The following is a 23,896-nucleotide window of genomic DNA, read 5'->3' as shown; positions in this document are numbered from 1 at the left end:
TTTTGGTACTTATACTGTTCTTGCCTACACAGAAAAAAACAAGTCGTGATAACGAGAAAACAACTTTTGTTGTCGAGATTATGAGAAAATATAAGTCGTGATAACGAGAAAACAACTTTTGTTATCTCGAGATCACGTGAAAATTAATTCGTGATAACGAGAAAACAACTTTTGTTATCTCGAGATCACGAGAAAATTAAGTCGTGATAACGAGAAAACAACTTTTGTTATCTCGAGATCACGTGAAAATTAATTCGTGATAACGAGAAAACAACTTTTGTTATCTCGAGATCACGAGAAAATTAAGTCGTGATAACGAGAAAACAACTTTTGTTATCTCGAGATCACGTGAAAATTAAGTCGTGATCACGAGACAACAACTTGTTATCTCGAGATCACGAGAAAATTAAGTCGTTATCACGAGAAAACAAGATAGAAAAAAATAACAATCCATGGCCTCTTAGGGCTTCCGTAGGAACTCAGTAGCTCGTTGGGACTTTTATTTTGACTCTGTGCGGGGCGCGTTCACTTCCGGTCACTCAGTGAGTGTTTTGGAGACGAGCGGCGGCTGTTTTGAAACAACATGAGTAACGAATCTGATTCTGATCTCGAGGAAAGAATCGAATTATTAAAACAGAGATATTTGCAGAGGAGGAATCAGGTGAGATCAAGTGAATAGAGCGTTTGTTCACATTCTGTTGGATGTTGTGTGTGTTTATATCAGATCTCGACTTGTGTTGACAAAATGACATCACAGTTCAAGAGAAGCAAATCATACTCTGGTAAATCATAATTAAGACATACTAAGTCAGTGGTGATGACATAATTATGGCATAATAAGTCATAATTATGACAAAAAGTCCAAGTTATGAAATTATTAGATAAAAAGGTCGATATTATTACTTTCTATGTGATACTTATATCATGACTTTCTATGTGATAATTCGTTTTTATATAATTTAAACTGTTTGAATTTCAAATTTCGACTTAGTATGTCGTAATATTGACTTTTCCTGTAATAAATATGAATTTTTGCATTATTATGACTTTTTAAATTGTATTTTTGACTTATGTTATAATTATGACTTGGACGTAATTTTGACTTTCATCTCGTAAATAACTTAGAATGTCATAATTTCCACTTTTTGCACAATTATGACTATAATTATGACTTTTTAAGTCATACTTTTGATGTTCATCTCGTAAATGATTTAGTATGCCATAATTTCGATTTTTTTAATCTCATAAATATGACTTACTTTGACTTAATCTGGACTTTTTTTAACGTTCCGATGACTTTTATAAATAGTCATTTTGACTGTTATAATTATGATTTTTAAGTCATACTTTTGATTTTCATTTCATAAATGACTGTCATAATTTCGACTTTTCATTTCATAAATATGACTTGTTAATTTAAACTTTTCTTGCATAATGACTTCAATAATTTTAACATGTCATAATTATGACTTTTCATCTCATAAATATGACTTAGTATGTTACAATATTAACTTTTGATGTCATAATTCAGTGTTTCCCACAGATTATAAAGCAATTTGTGGGGGCATTTCTTCTGTGTTATGGAGGAATATATATATATATATATAAAATCTTAGGATCCTTTATAATTCAAGAAATTCCAATAGGATTCTGATTGTTATTCCTCTATTATTGTTATTAATATCTTAAAAACGAAGGTGTCTCCGCCGGTTCCAGACGCGTCTGCGCTGCCGTCAGCTGATGATGAAGGTGAGCATAGTAATAAAAATAATAATAAAGTGTATCTTCGCACATCTGTCCGGTTGAATCCCTCAGCAGTGTGTGTTTGTGCAGTGAGGAGAAATCAGACGTGCAGAAAGATGAGAGATTATAATAAAGCCCTCAGAGAGATCTACAGGACTCGAAGGTCAGGGGTCAAATATGATCTGCTTTAATTATGATTATTACTATTGCACTGAAGTGACCTGTGGTCTTGTGTTCCAGTGGAGCGGACAGTGCTGAAGAGGATTCTCCTGAAGAAACCAACATATTCTGCACAGAGACAGGTTACACACACACACACACACTCACACACACACACACACACGGGGCTCAGAGAGTCTCGTACTGAATTATGATCATTTGTGCTCCTCCAGATGTGACACTGCCATCAAATCTGGCCCGTTCCTCAAGTTGGTCAGTGCTGAAGGACGGCGTGGGAGAATCCCGGAGCTCGAGCGGAGCAGCGGTGCGTGTGTATCGGGAGATGCTGCACATCTATGAGAAGCTGCAGGTAATGATCACTCATATCTGTGTGATATGAGCTGTGTGTCAATCAGGGTTATTATAATTAACCATCCAATACAAAAGTCTGAATATTGGTTAAAAATATAACTTTATATTATTAGCCTCTAGTCATTATATTGTTACTGGTTAGAGAGTGTGTGTGTGAGTGAATGAGTGTTTGAGTGAGTGTGTGTGTGTGTGTGTGTGTGTGTGTGTGTGTGTGAGAGTGTGTGTGTGTGTGAGAGTGTGTGTGAGAGTGTGTGTGAGAGTGTGTGTGAGAGTGTGTGTGAGAGTGTGTGTGAGAGTGTGTGTGAGAGTGTGTGTGAGTGTGTGTGTGAGTGTGTGTGTGTGTGAGAGTGTGTGTGTGTGAGAGTGTGTGTGTGTGAGAGTGTGTGTGTGTGAGAGTGTGTGTGTGTGAGAGTGTGTGTGTGTGTGTGTGTGATGGGTAGGTTTAGGGGTCGGGTTAGTGTGTGTGTTTAGGGGTCCGGTTAGTGTGTGTGTGTGTGATGGGTTGGTTTAGGAGGTCGGGTTAATGTGTGTGTGTGTGTGTGTGTGTTTAGGGGTTGGGTTAGTGTGTGTGTTTAGGGGTCGGGTTAGTGTGTGTGTGTGTGTGTGTGTGTGTGTGTGTATGATGGGTTGGTTTAGGGGCCGGTTAGTGTGTGTGTGTGTTTAGGGGTCGGGTTAGTGTGTGTGTTTAGGGGTCGGGTTAGTGTGTGTGTTTAGGGGTCAGGTTAGTGTGTGTGTGTGTGTGTATGATGGGTTGGTTTAGGGGCCGGTTAGTGTGTGTGTGTGTTTAGGGGTCGGGTTAGTGTGTGTGTGTGTGTGTGTGTGATGGGTTGGTTTAGGGGTCGGTTAGTGTAAGGGGACAGAATATACAGTTTGTACAGTATAAAAACCATTGTCTATGAAATGTCCCTATATAACATGAAAACCCAACGTGTGTGTGTGTGAGGCGGAGCGGCTCAGTCAGCAGGTGTGGGCAGCAGAACTGTGTGAGCGAGAGCGTGATCTTCAGCGGAGAGAAAACACACTCGTGCAGCAGCAGCGCAGCGTTCAGAGACTCAGAGCCGTGGAGGAGGAGATGCTCAGACGACTGCAGGTCTCAACCTTTATTAGTGTGTGTGTGTGTGTGTGTGTGTGTGTGTGTGTGAGAGAGAAGACTTCAGCTCAGACGACTGCAGGTCTCAACCTTTCTTAGTGTGTGTGTGTGTGTGTGTGTGTGTGAGAGAGAAGACTTCAGCTCAGACGACTGCAGGTCTCAACCTTTCTTAGTGTGTGTGTGTGTGTGTGTGTGTGTGAGAGAGAGAAGACTACAGCTCAGACGACTGCAGGTCTCACAACCTTTATTACTGTATACTACTGTGTGTGTGTATGTCTGTGTGTGTGTGTGTGTGTGAGAAGACTACAGCTCAGACGAGTGCTGGTCTCGCTTCAACGTCACACAACGTGCATTTCTTTATACTATACAGATCGTTTCAAAGAGAAAATCACTCGCTGCTCTCGGCTGAATAACTTTTGTTGCTTTAATAAGAATCAGGATATATTTCACTCATACAGTGAAAACTAAGCAGAGTTTTATTTTTACATTTGATTATTCAGTTTCTGTTGTTAAATAACCCTAATGTAGGATAACCTGAACCCCTGAACCCCGAGGTTTACACTGATGTTAAAATAACACTTCTTACGCTACAGTAAAACACTGATGTTCACTGCCAGAAGCTGTCGGGGTGTTTTCTTGTCACATAAAATGTGAAACACGTATGTAGGTTATATCATTTGAAAGATATTTAAAGTTTATTTGACAAACTCTAAGCATTAGTTATCGCATATCACACTTTTCTTCAATATCGTGCAGTTACTTCACAGTGACATTCTGTAACAAATAACAGAATCGATGCAAAGGTCATCAAATATGAGACTGATTCCAAACCTTGTGTTTTTCCCACAGCAATATCAGCAGGAGACGAATGAGCTGGAAGCTGCTCTAAAGCAGAAGAACAAAGAGAATAAGAGGATGAAGTCCAGTCTTGATTCCATGAAGGAATTAAATGATTCTATGAAGAAACAGGTGTGTAATAATATATATATATACATATACAGTACCAGTCAAAAGTTTGGAAACATTACTATTTTTAATGTTTTTGAAAGAAGTCTCTTATGCTCATCAAGCCTGCAGTTAAAAAAAAAATATATATATATATATATTATTACAATTTAAAATAATGGTTCTCTTTTTTAATATATTTTAAAATGTAATTTATTTTTGTGATGCAAAGCTGAATTTTCATCAGCAAGTACTCCAGTCTTTGGTGTCTTATGATCCTTCAGAAATCATTCTAATATGATAATTTGATACTCAGTTATTATCAATGATGGAAACAGTTGTGCTGTTTAATATATTTTTTTGGAATACTTTTTTCTGGATTCATTGATGAGTAAAACGTTAACAGCATTTATTCATAAAAACAGCATTTATTCAAAATAAAAACATTTCTAACAATATAAATCGTTGCCATCACCTTTTATCAATTTAACGCATCCTTGTTGAATTAAAGTACTAATTTCTTAAAAAAAAAATAGTTATTGTTCCCAAACTTTTGAACGGTAGTGTATATTGTTACAAAAGATTTCTATTCTAAATAAATACAGTTCTTTTTAACTTTTTATTCATCAAATAATCCTGAAAAAAGTATCTCAGGTTATAAAAAAAATATTAAGCAGCACAACTGTTTCCAACATTGATCATAAATCAGCATATTAGAATGATTTCTGAAGGATCATAAGACACCAAAGACTGGAGTACTTGCTGATGAAAATTCAACTTTGCATCACAAAAATAAATTACATTTTAAAATATATTAAAAAAGAGAACCATTATTTTAAATTGTAATAATATTTCATAATATTACTGTTTTTTTTGTTTTTTTTTTTTTTTTTTTTACTGCAGGCTTGATGAGCATAAGAGACTTCTTTCAAAAACATTAAAAATAGTAATGTTTCCAAACTTTTGACTGGCACTGTATATATATATATGAGTGTGATGACAACAGACACCAGATTTATCTCACACGGTGGGTGCGCTTTCTCTTACTCGTCTTCTTGCGCTTGAATGTTTAAAGCTACAATATGTAAGATTTTTTTATAATAATATCCAAAAATCACTTGCACAGTGTGATATATTTCCTGCAGTTGTGTTCTTACAATTTCCCAGAAGTTCCCAAATATTTTTAATTTCCAGCGGTGAAATTGTCGTATATTGTCGAAATTGTCGCAAATAAAAATATTTGGGAACTTCTGGGAAATTGTAAGAACACAACTGCAGGAAATATATCACACTGTGCAAGTGATTTTTGGATATTTTATTACAAAAATCTTACATATTGTAGCTTTAAACATTCAAGCGCAAGAAGACGAGTAAGAGAAAGAATTTGAGAGAAATTCCAATTTTAAATAATGGCTCCATCTCGAAAACGCCAGGCCGATATTGATCCTTGTTTATTTCTCCGTTTGTCCAAAAGTCTGCTTGCCTCAAATGTTGATCTTTGTGTTTGCGTTTATTGGGATTTTCTGTAATCGCCAATCAATAATCGTGAACCATGATGACTGAACGACACAACAGCAGCGTGCGAGATATTGTATCATAGATGTACATAGATGCCTCATTAGCAGCCCATTGAAACGGCCGGAATCTATGGCTTCTACAAGCGGAAACCGAGGATATTGCGGATATTACGTCATTGATATGCGACAATGACAAGGGACGAGCCATTACTTAAAGCTGGAATTTCTTAACTTTTGGGATAATGTAAGTACACAATTACATGAAATACATCACACTGTGCAAGTGGTTTTTGAATATTTGATTACAAAAATCTTACATATTGTACCTTTAAGTCTTGGCAATTTAAAGGGATATTTCATCGCTGGAAAGATGAATGTGTATTTAAATTGGGTCATTTATGTAGTAGAAATGTGAAATTATTTTAGAAGTTGGAGCCTTCTAGACTGAGAAAAGCCAGAGAATGTATTTTTTGGCTCATGTGGATGAAAGACAACAACTCCCAGAATGCACTTGCTTCGCTGCCCTACGAGGCCACTCCCAAGCCACGCCCACCGGTTACAGAGGGCAGTATCGGGAGAAATGATACAGCTAGGCTACTAGTCGACTCGAAACTGAGACGGTGTTTTATGGTGAGATCCCCCTATGGGCGGGTTGAACACATGCGGGATGAGCTCCTCCTACTGGCTGGAGTCTCTCACCTCTGGACAAAAGAGCCTCTGATGAGCTAAATGACAATTTTTGTGTCATCTGAGGGTTTTTTCCAGACACACGATACAGAAATCTCTGGTCTCAGGGGGACATGAGGGAGGGAAGCACGGTCACCCGAAAATACTGCCGGGTTTCTACTGATACAAAGCTTAATGCTAATCTGTGAAGTATCCCTTTAAACATTCCAGCGCAAGAAGACGTGAAAGAACTTGCGCTGGCAGTGTGAGATAAATCTGGTGTCTGTCGTCATCACACTGTATATACTGTATACAGCGCTCAGTGCTGATGTTACAGTGCTGCGTGTGTGTTTCTGTCTGTGGTGATGAGTAACGAGAGTTTGTTTGCTCAGATTAATGAGGTCAGTGAGCAGAACAGAAAGCTGGAATGTCAGTCTCAGAAAGTTCAAGCTCGGCTGGAGAACCTGCAGGTACGTGACGGGCACTCGCACGGTTTTATTATTATTAATGTTGAAAACAGTTTTTGTTGCTTCATATTTTTGTAGAAACTATGATGCATTACCATTCAAAAGTTTAGTGTAAGCAAGATTTAAAGAGTAATTCATATTTTTGAACACATTAAATTGATCAAGAGTGACAGTAAAGACATTTATAATGTTAGAAAAGATTCTAATAAACACTGTTCTTTTGAACTTTCTATTCATCAAAGAATCCGAAAAAATAAAATGTATGACTGTTTCCACAAAACCAGTATGAAATTTCAACATTGATAATAATCTTGAGCGTCAAATCATCATATCAGACTGATTTCTGAAGGATCATGTGACCCTGAAGACTGGAGTAATGATGCTGAAAAATTCAGCTTTGATCACAGGAATAAATTACACTTTAGTGTATATTCACATAGAAAACAGCGGTTTTACATTGTAATAATATTTCACAATTTATTGTATTTTTGATTAAATAAATGCAGCCTTGATGAGCAGAAAAGACTCTTTCAGATGATGATTATGATTCCAAGCTTTTGATCGGTAGTGAATATATATTTAGAACAAGTGAACTTAGAAACCTGCTCTTCTCTGCTGAAGCTTTGAGCTCGTGCATCACTAATATAAACCTGATCTGTGTTTTTGTTCTCACAGAGAAAGTACGAGTCCTTCACGACACACAGGGGCCGAGAAACTGCTGTTCCCAAAGCCTGTAAACCAGAAAATCCTCCGTCAAAGGCAGCAGGAAAGGTGAGTCAAACGCAGACCATCCACGACGCTGTTCTCAGTTCACAGTCGTGGGCTTGATTTAACGAGTGTGTGTTGATGAAGCTGAGCTGCTGTCACCAGCAACCTGTGATTGGACCAGTCAATCAGAATAGTCACTGGCATGCTGGGAAACTGTAATGGCAGTGGCTACTGAAGATAAGTGGGGCTCCTGTGGCGCTTTAACATCAATAATGAAACATTCTGTCAATGTTCTTTCAAACGTTCTTCCAGTAAAAATAGTGTTTGTTCCTGAACCTCAAGGAAAATCCATGTCGTGACCCCTTTAACCCCCAGGGATCGGCCGGCGTGACCGCCTCGCTTTTATTCTTATTAGGGATGCACGATGATATCGGCACAACATCGGTATCGGCCGATAAAAGCTTTAAATGACGATCATCGGCATCGGCCGATATGAATATTTCTGCCGATGAGCCTTGCCGATAGGGTGGCGTGTTTCCTATGTGCACGTGACGACCGTGAACATAGCATGAGTGCCAGCAACTTAAACTTCCAACATGTGGAGGCATTTCTAGCATGAGCGTCAGTTTGGTTTGAGATGTGCTGGGGACGGAGACGCATTCGCAAGTGCATTTTCAGAAGTGCTGGGTAGAATGCCGCAGTATTTTTTTTTCTCTTTCGTGCAGGTCATGTTTCGAAAGACGATGTCCTGTAGCTTACTTATGTAAACTCTCCAAGCTACTATGCTCTCCACAGAGCATAAAATATTCATTTTATTTTATTTTTCGTGTTCGCATTTATGAGGAAAAACAGTGACAGTTCTCGGTTACGGACGTGAGCGCTCTGAAAGCGGCACTGATAGAGACTGCTTTAAAACTTCCACAGAGACCTCAAACAGAAAGCACAAAGCCTTTCTAAGTGAATTTCGTTTTGTATTAATTGTATCTTAATTTTAAAAAATGTTTTATCAACCAATTGCCTGGATTTAGCCTAATAAATAATAAGTAAACCAGATAATAGATATCACGACACAGAGGCGCGCGCGTGAACTGGAGTTCGTCTCATAAATGAAACGAAACTCAGCATAGCTTACTTGCCTCACAGACCTGATAAATATATCTATTATCTACAGAACGTTTGAAATCATATTTTTTAAACATAACAATTCAAAACGAAAGAAAACTATGTAATCCGAAATGTGCATTTCTCCCTGGCGCGTTCACTGTGTCGGCTGCAAAGATGAAGTTGAGAGACTCGCGAGCCTACTCCGAAGATTGCGAGTCAGTCAACTTCATCTTTGCAGCCGACACAGAAAACACTTGTTTATTAATAAACAATTAAAATGTCTCCTTGCTATATTTGACATATTCATAATCATTACTTTTGCGCTTCTCTGTGACAACTTTTAGTTGCTTTATTGGCAGCGCCACCCTTACATGTTACAGTACATGAACGGGTCACCACCGCATCAGCACCGAAAACAGGGGAGCATTTGGTAGACCTGTTCAAGTAGGAGAAGATGTAATTTTTTTTATTTGAATTTTTTTTTCTATTTATTTTACTTCTAAGGACTGAAGTTTAAAGTCTGAACTTAAAAATAAATTGTGGCAATGGCATAAATAATTTACCTATTTTTCAGGGGTGAATGTCTGTCTACATTTGTAAAATTATACATTTATGGTAGAATCAAATGTTGTTTTGTTTGTCTTGTGTATTGCCTTATCTACAACACATGAGTGTAATACAGTAAAGGTAGTACAGGAGAGAGACTTGGATTTCTCTTCAGTAAAATTAAAGTGTAAATATATCAGGGGGAAAATGTGTATATTGAATTGATTTTTTATTAAAGTGTCTTGCACTTACGTGCCCAGCCCAATTAGGCTTAAAAGACACTATTGACATAAAACAGACATAACATAGAAAGATGACCATCATCGGTATCGGTGTATATATCGGTATCGGTATCGGTATCGGCATCGGACAAAATTAGTTTGAAAATATCGGCATATCGAATATCGGCCAAAATGCATTATCGTGCATCCCTAATTCTTATCAGTGTGAAAGAGGCTCAAATAACTATTCAAAACTATTAAATGTCTACTTTTATTTGTGTACACTCACAATAACAACAAAATGTAAGAAAATAAACACGATGCGCGTTCTGCCGTCTCTCTCAGTGTGAAGTTCATTCTGAAACGCGACAGAAAATGACCTGTAACTCAGCGAATACTTGCCACACAGACATATGTCTTTAGAAAGCTTGAAGTGTCTATTAAATTAAGTAATTAAAGGGGTGGTTGATTTATTATGATTTGACTTTTCTAACTTTAGTTAGTGTGTAATGTTGCTGTTTGAGCATAAACACCATCTGCAAAGTTACAACGCTCAAAGTTCAGAGCAAAGGGAGATATTTGCTTTTAAAGAAATGGCTTTTTAAGGACTACAACAAACGGCTGGTAGAGACTACACCACATTCCTCCCGGGTTAGTGACATCACCAACCCTAGAATTTACATAAACCCCGCCCCCTGAAACGCCATTTATAGATTATCAAGACAGAATATGCTAATCAATGACTTAGAAGATAACTACACATCAGCTACATAAATTCATCAACTAACCATTCAGAAATGTCCTGTTGCTTCTACATGTTGTCACTTCTTCTTGAGTCTCTCCATCATTGTCTGACTCCAAAATATCTGTGGGGTATTTAGAGCTAAAACTTCACACACACACTCTGGGGACACAAACTTATTTTACATCTTGTGAAAAGGGCATTATACCACCCCTTAAATATCAAAAACAAATATTCTTTGTTTGATTGATCCGTACGAAAGCAACGAGACGTACAGTTTCTCAAGCGCGTGCTCATTATCTCTGATGTGACCACACCCACGCGCACACGAGTGATTCACATGCTAATCGTCCACGTAAAGGAACGCGAACCTGTAAACGCCCTTATTACCTCAAAACAAAGCATCAAACTTCATCATTCCTCTGCTTTTCATCGAGTTTTGAAGACATGCTGTAAGTTTACCTTGAATTTACCTCAAGCAAAAGAACGCGATTTTAATAACATTCTGAAATCATTAACAAAAAAAATAATTTATACATCATTCATTAAACGTCGATCTAATGTTTTAAAAATTACTACTTGTTTCATAACGTTTAACATATTCAAAACCGAATGTCCCCATAATGTTTGTAACATGTTAAAATGAAATATACCATTAATGTTTTTGGTAACCTTCGCTTAAACGAGAAAAAATGACGACAACAAAACTGAGAACATCAGAACATAGTTTTGTAAGCTGGGTTGTTGTTTTGTGTGTTTGTCAGGCCGCTGTATCCGGGCCGTCAGTGAAGCTGCTGGCGGTTCTGTTGGATTGGGTCGTGGACGGTCAGCTCGTAGAGGTCGGAGACGGGTCAAACCTCACGAACACACTACGCCCGTCACTGCATGAGAGATGTGCCAAGGTTTGTCAATGTCCATGTCTTACACTTCATGAAAACCTGTCCAGATCACATTTCAAGTTTTCTGTTTTGTGTAATGAAAATTAAATGGTAACACTTTACAATAAGGTTTCATTCGTTTACATTTATTAACCACATTAGTTAATATGAACTAAAAAAATGAACAATACTTCTACTGGATTTATTAGTCTTAATTAATGTTAATCTTAACATTGACAAAAAAATTGAGAGATTGGAGAAATATATAGAGGACTGATAAACTTAACAGAATCAAATCCAAAGATCCTCCGTATTTTCCTTATGCAAACAAAAAACAAACGTATTAACTATATATGCATTTTATACATACATATGTACACATGCATGCACAAATAAACGTAACATTCCTATACATGCACATGCCACCTACGTATACTGTACATGCAAACATATACATAAACATAAACATATCTTACAACATACAGAAAACTCCTACAACAAAACACCATCTGCTAATATTAGTTAATACACTGTAAACTAACGTGAACATTAACAAAAGGTTAATAAATGATGTAAAAAAAAAAAATATATATATATATATATTGCTTCTGGTTAGTTTATGTTACTGTAGTTAATGCAGTAACCAATGGTGACAAATGAGGTCGTCTTGTAAAGTGTTATAAATGAGGCCGGTTTTAATGATCAGTAAAAAGCATGACGTTATTTTCATGGCAAATGAAATAATGAGCAATAATGAGCCATGAATGAGCCAGTGAGCCAATAACGAACCAATAATGAGCCGGCATTCTGACGCAGAACCAGGAAGTGCTTAACTGTGTTTACTGAGACACAGAAGAGAAGAAATTGCTGAATAAAGTTGTTATTTTTGTTTTCATAACATACATTTGAACCACTTTAGTCACATGGACTATTTTACCAATGTCTTTACTTCCTTTCTGGGCCTTGAAAGTGGTAATTAAATTGCTGTCTATGAAGGGATCAGAAAGCTCTCAAATGTCATTGAAAATATCTAGGGATGTCCCGATACCACTTTTTCACTTCCGATACGATGCCGATGCCGCAGCTTTGGCTATTTGCCGATACCGATATCAATCCGATATTTTTATTTTATTCTTGAACTAATACTACTAATATAAAATATATGGAAGCACTTTGCTCAATTAGCCACATAAAAACATCTCACTCAAATGGAGAACAAATACTTCTGCAGTATATAGTCCACAACCACAGCTGATAATGAAAGACTGCCACCCTTAATTCAAAAGACCTTGAGATATGTTTGGTAATTGTACCTGAATGAATTTAAAATTAATTTGCTATTTCAGAGCAATATATTTGTTTCCTTAAAATTTTAATTAACTTTAACGTTATTCTCATCTGAATTATAAATAATTTATTTCTGTATAAAATAATACTACTTTTTTAAAACACATTTGATTTTCTTTTTTAATCAATGCAGAATGTGTAACTTAAAAATAAACAGATTAGTGCTCTGTTTTAGGACAAGAAATGAAAACCAATGTAATATGATGAATGTCCAAAAGATGAGAGAATTTTTGCTTTTAAACAGCGTGTGTGTGTGTGTGTGATTTTGGTTGGGTGACAGTTGTAGGTTACAGTTTGACAAGAGTTTATAGTTTGACAAAAGCACAATGTTGTGTTTTACACAAATATAAGTAGGCTAAACACTTTTTGCAGTTTTAATGATGTCCTGTTTGAACAAAATGACGGAGTATGTTTTTGTTTCCACTGTTCGATCGCGCCCGTGCCTCACTCTCTCTCTCTCTGACACACACACACACACACACACACACACACACATTTCAGCATTGCAATCTTGACATCACAGCCTGTTCATTTTGCTGCGTTCACACCAAACGCGAATAGAGCGTCAAATTCACGTCTACCGCGTCTAGTTCGATGCTTGAACAGTTTGAATCCATTCGCGCGTATAATAATAAAGTGAGCGTTTGAAGCGAAATAGACGCGTGTTCAGAGCTAAGGCGGGGCTACAGATTAGGTGTCCCTAAAGAACCCGCATATGTCTATGCGCGTATCTAACAGTAGTTCCGCATTACATTAATTAATGTGCATGCGAGTTTTATTTATTTTTATACCGTGTATTCTCCGTGTAAATCCATGCACCGAACCGTGACGCACGTACCGAACGTACGTTCAATACGAATACACGTACCGTTCCACCCCTAATAGGTATCGGATCATAGGTATCGGATATATATTTTTTCTCCCCTCCGATATCCGATCTAGTGTTCTGGGCCAGTATAGGCACGATACAGATGACGTGGATCGGATCGGGACATCCCTAAAAATATCGTACTTAAATAAATGTATGATAATTGTGCATGTGGTGATTGTAAAGTATTATCCTGTGGTGATTGTAAAGTAATATCCTGTGGTGATTGTAAAGTAATATCCTGTGGTGATTGTAAAGTATTATCCTGTGGTGATTGTAAAGTAATATCCTGTGGTGATTGTAAAGTAATATCCTGTGGTGATTGTAAAGTAATATCCTGTGGTGATTGTAAAGTAATATCCTGTGGTGATTGTAAAGTAATATCCTGTGGTGATTGTAAAGTAATATCCTGTGATTATTGTGATGTTGTCAGGCGCTGCCAGTGCTGGTGGAGCATCTTCATCAGGCGTCAGTGATGGAGTCGTCTCTCCTGCTGTCTCTGATCCGCTGTATCTACTGTTGTCTGATGCTTCTGGAGCGCAGCACACAGGTACCAAACACACCCGCGGCCCATCATCAGAGGTGGACAGTAACAAACTACATTTACCAGAGTACTGTACTGAAGTACACTTTTTGAGTATCTGTACTTTACTTGAGTATTATTTTTTTCTGGAAACTTTTTACTTTAACTTCACTACATTTGAAAGACAAATATTGTACTTTTTACTACATTTCTGTCAAGCTCCTTGAGTTAGAAAGTAGTAACGTCAATCAGGGGATGATTTTAGTTGGAAATGAAAGTCGGGTTGACGTCAGAACTCGACTGGTGTTGGTTTCTGACGTCAACCCGATTTTCATTTTCAACCACAATACAACGTCTCTCCAACGTTGGAGATTAACGTCAATCTGATGTTGAATTCTGACATCAACCTGATTTTCATTTTCAGCGTTGGGTTTGGTCTTCTAAATGTGAATTTTGTCATTGTTTTGGAGCATACCAGCTTATAGATAACTGTAAGGCTGACATATTCATACTAAAATCCAAAAAACTTTAAATGGGGAATTATTTGGGTGTCCGAAACCATTGTGGACGTTATTGAGTGCACTTATTAAATCTCACATTCAATCCCACTACTGGAACTGTGTTCTAGAAATAAATGTGATATTGATATGAGGGTATGCAGGCATAGATTCAGAGGCATAATGTACTGTAAGTATTACATACAACAATGCAACAATAATAAAACAGTGCATTGACATTTACTTGTTACTTTTGATACTTAAGTACTTTTTTAAAAATGAGTACTTCTGTACTTTTACTTAAGTAATAATAAGTCTTTACAACTTTTACTTGTAACAGAGTAATATTTGACCAAAAGTATCTGTACTTTCACTCAAGTAAGGAAGTTGTGTACTTTGTGCAACGCTGCCCATCATACGCTAAACTACCATCTGACTTTATCAACAAATGGCAGAACGAATGCAATCAGTTGTGATTGGAGAAACAAAGCTTTTAAAAACTTTTAAATCTGAAAGATTTCTGTTATGGCTACACTTCAAAAACGTTCATAAAGAGATAAAAAAATAAATATGTATGAATCGAGCCGTTTAATCCAAGTCTTCTGAAGAGACACGATAGCTTTATATGATGAACAGATTAAATTTAGGCCTTTATTTAAATTGATCAGTGAACATACATAGAGCACTCAAATATATCTTAATTTGTGTTTTAAAAATGAACAAAAGCCTTTAAGGTTTGGAGCTATCCCCTTAAAATTGACCGATAATCGGTTTTACCGATATGTACTTTTTTTTTTTTTTTTTATTCTCGTAAAATGCCATTCGAAATGGACCCTAATGTAGTGTCTTCACTGTTTTTGTTAGTTTCTTTCCTGACCATGTATAATTATTCCAGTGAACGTGTTGTCTTTACTCTTTCGCTTAATAAACAACAGCTAAACTTTGGTTTCAGACTGTAGTTTGCAATTTATGTTCTCCATTTGAAAACATTAGACTTTGCCAATTTATTTTGCCTATTGATAATACATTTAATTTTTTTTTTACATTTATTCATTTAGCTGACGCTTTTATCCAAAGCGACTTACAATTGCTATATATGTCAGAGGTCGCACGCCTCTGGAGCAACTAGGGTTAAGTGTCTTGCTCAGGGACACATTGGTGTCTCACAGTGGATTCGAACCCGGGTCTCTCACACCAAAGGCATGTGTCTTATCCATTGCACCACACCACCCATAATAATTGTTGCTGCTGTTGTAAAAAAGCATGTCATGCTATTATTATTGTGATATGAAGATCACAATAATTGAACAAAACGGAAGTAAAACTACATATTGATTCTGCATACCGATTATCGGACATATAAACGGACAAATAATCAGTAATCGGTTATATTTTAATTTTAATTGTTTAATATTGATCGATCTCTAATTAAAAAACTGCCTAGCTGCACATTATGAAAGTGCAACGTGTGTTTTTTAAATTATTTTCACTTAAACAGAAACACAATAATAAAAAAATAAAATAAAATAAAGTCCAATAATAATGAGAAAAAAAAATTAAAAAAAATAATATTAAGTCAAACAACCCTGTGTGTTTTTAAGAGCTCAGCAATCTGAGGCAGGAGATGCTTCTTCATCATCTTCATCTTCATCTTCATCATCATCATCTCTCACAGTTCAGTTTCCACATGCTTTCGATCAAAGGAAGCTGCTTAAATCATAAGTTTTACACATTGTTTGTCTGCTGCATGTCCAAAAACTAGCTTTGTCTGAAGTTTTGTAAAAAGCATTTACACGTTTCCTAATGTATTATTATTAGATGTTTATTTCATGCAGGCAGGCAGACGGACGCCCCAGTGCCTGCGGTGGTGTGTGTTTTAACGCCACATCTCGCTCTCTCTCTTCCAGCACGCTGTCCTGACCTCCACGCTGAGGAGGCTGGGTGAGGAGGTGTCTCGAGGGTCATGTGACCCGGCTCGCCCGCGTGTGTGTCCACTGTTTAAGAGCTCCTGTCTTCACACACGCTTTCTGTGCAGCCTCATCATCATCAAAACCATCAGTCAAGGTCGAGTCAGCTTTATTTATACAGCGCTTTTTACAATACAGAGAGTGTTTCAAAGCAGCTTTACAGAGATAACAGGAAAATAATGCAACAAAGTTTGTTTCCAGAAGAAAATAGCGTCACAGTCCAGCTTAAGTAAGTTCAGTGATGTTTCATTTTTTTTGCAAAAAAGTTATTAATTTAGTTAATTATATATATATATATAGCCACTCTGGAGTAAACCGTGATGTCATCATCCAGCTCAGTTCAGTTCTCATATAATGGTGTCAGTGCCGGCAGATCAATATTATTGTTGAATATTAAATGAAATGTCCCCAACTAAACAAACCAAAAGGCAAAGGCGGAAACAAGGCGAGGTCAAACAAGTCTGGGCAATAATGTCCTGAAATGAGTCTAATAGACAAGAATCACTCAGGGAAAGATAGGACAGAGATTATCATGCAGAGCATTTAGTGTTTTCATATTGTGCAAAAAGAATATATTTTTTCTCTCTGGTAACACTTTACAATAAGATTCCAGCATTAGTTAACATGATCTAACAATGAAAAATACTTCTAAAGCATTTATTAATCTTACTTAATGTTAATTTCAACATTTACTAATACATTATTGAAATCAAAAGTTGTATCTTTTTGTAATCATATATACCGATTAATTAAATTGTTTATAAAAATGTAAAGATAAATAGACAATCACTATATGCATTAATATCATTAAATGTGCAAATGAGCAACTTCGTTTTAATTATTAACAAGTTCAATTAAACCATCAAAATATCAGGAAAATATTAGTTGTTTTTTTTTATATATATATTTTAAATATGAGGGAAGAACTTGGTTAAGGTATTTATCTGACAAAATCATTTGGCAAATAACTCAAACAGATTTTTATTTAACTATACAAAACAAATGCATAGAAAAACAAAAAGCTCAGAGGAAAAAACAAGCATTGATTGCAACATAATCAGTTATTAATATCTCATTGGTTCTCTTGTTTTTGCATGTGTTCATAATTTCTTTGTACAAAATGATGGCGGCACAATTTGTCATGTTGCATTGCGTCATTATCACTAATAAAGCAATCGACTCCAAGCACAACTGCGCAATATGACTACAAAATATTTAGTAATATTTGAACAAAGATTTTGAAGAATTTTTTTTTTTAACGAAGATGTACATTTTTTTTTAGGCTGGAAATCACTTTTGCCCACTAATGTGTATATATGTATGGGTTAGGTATATATATATATATATATATATATATATGAATAAATATATTACACACACACACACACACACACACACACTTGCTCGTGATGATGAGCAGTTGTTGTAGGTTCACGTTTAGGCTCATTCTGTGCATGTTTGACCTCTGCTCTCTCTCTCTGTGACATGGTTTGCCTGTGTCTGCAGCAGATGGCAGTGTTGTACACGAGTCTGCTGTTCATCTCATACTTTACATGCTTAAAAAAACACACTAATAGTTTATTTCTGACACCAAAAGTCATAGAAAAATCGGAGATGCATCATGGAAATGAATAATGTTGAAGTCGTGAACATTCTTATAGTCAGTGTAAATAACTGAAGCTGCATTAATGTCTAAAACATCTCATTAACACGAGTCTCTATTCTACTGGAGGTCTTAAAGTCTTCAATCAGAAAGTCTTATGGCATTAAATGTTGCACTTCAAAAGATGCAAATCATCCTGTTGTTTTCCAGCACAAATATCTAAACGTTCTTAAATCAAGACACATTTACTGGAGGAGCAGAATTAGATGAATATAGTAGAATACGGTTTATCATACAAAAATAAATAAACATTCCTTGAAAAGTGCATTTATATTGCAGTGCTAAATATGAATGATTCTGTGTTTTATTTATATATTTTCATGTAGAATATTGTGTTGTCTTTATTTCAGTAATGCTACAGATTGTTTCAAAGCAGCTTCACAGTAATAAACAGGAAAATAACAGAATCAGGGATGCAAACGTCATCAAATATGAGAAACTCAGCTTTAAAAAGACAGTGTTAGCATTCAGATCAGTGTTGATTTAGTTCAGTTTAATAACTGTAAAGTTCATTATGAAACGAGTGTAATGCAGGTATAACAGTAGAGTCATTATTCAAGGCAAGGCAAGTTTATTCATACGGCACATTTCATACACTATGGTAGTTAAAAGTGCTTTACACAGAAAGGAATTAAAATAACCACAAAATAAAAGCAAGGAAAATTAAAACAGTTATAAAATTAATTAAAAGAGTAAAAAGATGATGCATAGATAAACTTCTCATCTGGCAAAACACCGGTGTCTCATCTTTCACAGATCCCAGTTTTACTCTGAGATGTTCCAGTGGTGATTGGTGTCCAAACGTGTGTGTCCAAACATGTGTGTGTGTGATGTTCTTTCGGCGCCTAATAAATCTATTGGACGTCTCCGATGGACCCGATTTGTCCCTAAAATCATACAGAAGGAGCTCAAACTCCTTCAGTCCAAACCCCAAAGATTAGTTCTTCTGTTATTATTCAGCTCGAGTGTGTTCAGTGTTGATTCAGTTTAGTTCGATAACGGCGTCGATGTTGCATCATTATTTCTCTGAACTGACGCAGTCTGTGATGTATGACGTCTGTTGTTCTTCTTCTTCTTCAACGGAAGTGAATCAATCAAAACTAACTTTATCTGGACAATAACTTTATTCTAGAGCTGCTGTAAAGCCTAAACAATCTCTGCTTCTTAATTTCCAATTATCACTGTAAAGCTGCTTTGAAACAGTCTATATTGTTAAAGCGCTGTATAAATGAAGGTGACTTGACTACTTCTCCTGTAGTGGACGTCCTGGCTCAGGCTGTAGACGTGTTGGCGTGTGCGGTGCGCACCGATGAAGGACAGGCGCTGTTCCTGGAGTACCAGGCTCTGCCGGTGGTTCTGGTTCTGCTGAGAGGAGGGAGTCCCGGTCTGCTGGCTCGGTCCACAGGTGTCCTGATACAGATGAGCTCAGAGTCACGTGAGTCACGTGCCATTGAGACGCTGCTGTGTGATGTCCTCTATACTGAAGTCATGTAAATCTGCTGTTGATGTTAGACTCATCAACTCGGATGATGGTCTTTTAATGTCACGGGCTCCCAAATATGATCTTCCTAAAATCCTAAAATTTAAAAGGTAACTGTATATATATTTTTTAAGTATAAAGACCCAGTTAATACTGTAATCGTACTTCGTACATCATTTGCATTGCAAATTTTTTTTTTTTAATTTAATAAATTTTTTGGTTTTAATCCAATTATTTATTTATTTAAATCAAATTGCGTTTTTTATATAATTTTTTTTTATTATTATTTTAATAAAATGCATTTATGTTTTTAAGTAGTTTTATTTATTTAAATAAATGTTTGTTTATTTGTTATTTATTGAAAATTTTTTTTATTTGTTTCGGTCTTTAATTTTTTTTAAATAAATATATTTTAATAAAATATATTTATTTAAATCAATTTGAATTTATTTATTTATTTATTTAGATAAATTATAATTTTAATAATTTTAATCAAATGTTTTATTTAGTTGTTTTTATTTATTTCAACTTAATAAACTTTTTTTAGTTTAATCTTATTTTTTTTACATTTTCATGGACCCCCAAGCACTCTTCACTTCAGTTAGGTTTAATTAAATTCCCATCCCAGTGTAACGGCGGTGTACAGTATCGGGTCACTGATGTGATTTTGATGTGGTGTTGCTCATGTTCAGGCCCGGTGGACTGTGAGCTGGTGAAAAACACTCACGAATCGTAAAGTGAGTGCGTTTACGAGAAGGGCCAGGAATGTGCCTTTCGCTTTCTTACGCGTGACACTGAACAGACGTGTGTAGCGCGAGCACTTTACAGTGAGCTGGCCTGGCAATTAGGGAGCTTTACAGGAGGATAATTATGTGAACGTGTGAAGGGTGGAGTGGGAGGTCACGTCTCAAGGTCAGCTGTGGTTGTCTGGTCGAAGCTTTAATGTGCTCCATGTGTCCTAAATCAGCTCAGACTAAAGACTTTAACAGACGACCTGAGACCTGTGAGAGAGGTCGGACCAGCAAGCAGAAGTTCAGAAATTAAAGGATTAGTTCACTTTAAAATGAAAATCTCATTTCATGGTTTACTCTTCCTCAAGTCATCCTAGGTGTATATGACTTTCTTCTTTCAGACGAATACAATCAGAGTTATATTAAAAAGTATCCTTGGCTCTTCCAAGCTTTATAATGGCAGTGGATTGCAACCAACAGATTGAAGCTTAAAAACGTGCATCCGTCCATCATAAAAGTGCATCCATCCATCATAAAAGTGCATCCGTCCATCATAAAAGTGCATCCGTCCATCATAAAAGTGCATCCGTCCATCATAAAAGTGCATCCGTCCATCATAAAAGTGCATCTATCCATCATAAAAGTGCATCCGTCCATCATAAAAGTGCATCCATCCATCATAAAAGTGCATCCGTCCATCATAAAAGTGCATCCGTCCATCATAAAAGTGCATCTATCCATCATAAAAGTGCATCCGTCCATCATAAAAGTGCATCTATCCATCATAAAAGTGCGTCCGTCCATCATAAAAGTGCATCCATCCATCATAAAAGTGCGTCCATCCATCATAAAAGTGCATCCGTCCATCATAAAAGTGCATCCATCCATCATAAAAGTGCATCCATCCATCATAAAAGTGCATCCATCCATCATAAAAGTGCATCCGGTCCATCATAAAAGCGCATCTGTCCATCATAAAAGTGCATCCGGTCCATCATAAAAGCGCATCTGTCCATCATAAAAGTGCATCTGTCCATCATAAAAGTGCATCCGGTCCATCATAAAAGCGCATCTGTCCATCATAAAAGTGCATCTATCCATCATAAAAGTGCATCCGTCCATCATAAAAGCGCATCTGTCTATCATAAAAGTGCATCCATCCATGAAAAAAAGTGACAGTATTACAGATTTTTTCACAATGAGAATCCCTGACTGATGTTCCTCTGTCCATCAGGGTTGCTGTCGGCTTTTCTAGATCAGTGCAGCACAGAAGATTTCTTCCGCTGCGCCTCGATGTTCCTCCGTAACCCTCGTGTGGAGCCGTCACTGATGGAGAAGATGCTCATGCTCCTCCAGAAGCTCTCCAGTATCCGGTCAGTCTCTCCTCCTCTAACACGGGGGGTTTCAAACGGGTCCAGGGACCCGCAAGGGGCCACAAGGGACAAACGTTTAGAGAAAAACTGTGTAATAATAAATAAATAATAACAATAAGGTTGAACTAATGAACTAACTAAATAAAATAAAACACATTTAAAAAAAAAAAAAAAAAATCACATTTGATTAAAATAAGTAATAAATGAACACATTGTAAAAAAAAAAAATACAAATAAAAAAAACATTGAAATAATAATAAATATAAATAAGATTAAGATTAAACCAATTAACTAACACAATAATTACATTTAATTGTAAATAAAAAAAGAATAAGATAAATCACATTTGAGTCAAATAACTAATAAATTAATACATTTGAATCAAATGAATTTAAATAAATATAACAATTATTTAAATAAATAATAAATTAAGATTAAACCAATTAACTAAATAAATAAATATATTTGAGTAAAATAGAAATTGATTAAAATAAATCACATTTGATTCTAATAACTAAGTTAATGAAGTTAAATAAATAAATAAATATTTGTTACATTAAATAAAAAAAAGATTAAACCAATCAACTAAATAAATAAATTTGATTTAAAAATAAAAATATTAAAATAAATCACATTTGATTTAAATAGTTAATAAATTAATATATTTGAATACAGTAAATTAAAATAAAAAATCAAAAAAAAGAAAATAATTAAATACATTTGATTTAAAATAAAATTCTTTTAAAAAATGATCACATTTGATTCAAATAACTAATAAATTAATAAAAATACAAATGCATTTTGAAATTAATGCAAATAAATAAAATATTTAAGTAAATAATAAATAACTAAAAGAAAAAAACATTTGATTTAAATAAATAAATAAATAACACATATCAGTACAGTACTATACTGAGTAGTTAAAAAATGCAATGATGTAATGTAACACACGAAATATTTTGCAAATAATATTTTACACAATATTCATAATGTAATTTTTTCACATTATCCTCGCACGAGGGGACTTCACTGGAAAACCTTCTTCCTGTCAGTCCTGTTGAAGAGGGATCAGCTGTAGGTCATGTGTGTATTGGGAGGTTCAGCTGTGGTGTTCTGTTTGGTTGCAGGAAGAACAAGCGTCTGTTTGAAGTGTCGTCGCTGCATTTGTTGCTGCAGGAGATGCACCGAACCGCTGACCGTTCTCAAGCCTTCCTCAACATCAACCTCAGCTCCATCCTGCTCAATCTGGGCATGCTTACACGCTCTTAACACACTCATAACACGCCCATAACACACTCATAACACACTCATAACACAGCCATAACACGGCCATAACACGCTCATATCACGCCCATAACACGGCCATAACACGCTCATAACACGCTCACAACTCACCCATAACACGCTCGCAACACACCCACAACACGCCCACAACACGCCCATAACACGCTCACAACACACCCATAACACGCCCATAACTCATCCATAACATGCCCATAACACGCCCATAACACGCCCACAACACGGCCATAACACGCCCACAACACGGCCATAACACAGCCACAACACGCTCACAACACGCCCATAACACGCTCACAACTCACCCACAACACGCCCACAACACACCCACAACACGCCCATAACTCACCCACAACACGCCCATAACATGCCCATAACTCACCCATAACACGCCCACAACACGGCCATAACTCATCCATAACACGCTCACAACACGCCCACAACACAGCCATAACACGCCCATAACTCATCCATAACGCCCACAACACACCCACAACACGCCCATAACACGCTCACAACACGTCCATAACACGCCCACAACTCATACATAACACGCCCATAACACGCTCATTCCCTCCTCTTCTTCTGGGAAATATTGTGCTGAATGCTGTTTTCACACTGAACTGGATGATTTTACACTATCAAGCTCCTAAAAGAACGTTGCACTGTATTTGAAGTCTCCTGGAGTCGAATCATAGATGAATCTGAGATCTGGAGGGTTATGATACTTCAGTGGCGTTGACATTCTGCCAAACGTCGTCTTTTGTGTTTCACAGAACATTTTATACAGTGCAATTTAATTTATTTTTGTATACATTGAAATAATGAATTTGATGTTTTATGTTTCAATCATTAACTCAATTAAACTGGTCTGTGATTAGATTAGTGACGTGGTTTGATTTGATCATTTACTGCAAAAATATTTATGCCTAAATTTAAGATTCATGTATTTGAATTGCACATAAAATTTCCATCCATTTGGATTACGCC

At 36.3% G+C, this 23,896-nt stretch overlaps 1 protein-coding gene across 2 annotated transcripts; it reads left to right on the top strand.

The window, feature by feature from the left end:
- The first annotated feature begins 473 nt into the window (after positions 1-473).
- ccdc138 (coiled-coil domain containing 138) lies at positions 474-23,788 on the top strand. 2 transcript variants are annotated; one of them, XM_084420583.1, is made up of 15 exons: positions 474-661; positions 1,698-1,749; positions 1,834-1,906; positions 1,984-2,045; positions 2,136-2,272; positions 3,218-3,364; positions 4,214-4,333; positions 6,885-6,962; positions 7,635-7,730; positions 11,045-11,182; positions 13,807-13,923; positions 16,301-16,457; positions 19,282-19,458; positions 21,469-21,607; positions 22,735-23,788. In XM_084420583.1, exons 1-15 carry the CDS (start codon positions 584-586, stop codon positions 22,874-22,876), a joined length of 1,713 nt encoding a protein of 570 aa, XP_084276709.1. In that variant the 5' UTR covers positions 474-583; the 3' UTR covers positions 22,877-23,788. The 2 variants fall into 2 exon arrangements, with proteins under 2 accessions (XP_084276709.1, XP_084276710.1); XM_084420584.1 differs by lacking the exon at positions 6,885-6,962 and having other exon boundaries at positions 518-661; positions 22,735-23,001.
- The last annotated feature ends 108 nt before the right edge of the window (positions 23,789-23,896 follow it).

The sequence above is a fragment of the Rutilus rutilus genome, assembly GCF_951802725.1.
Source record: "Rutilus rutilus genome assembly, chromosome: 10".
Lineage (NCBI taxonomy): Eukaryota > Metazoa > Chordata > Actinopteri > Cypriniformes > Leuciscidae > Rutilus > Rutilus rutilus.
This window is presented reverse-complemented; position numbering and strand designations above follow the sequence as displayed.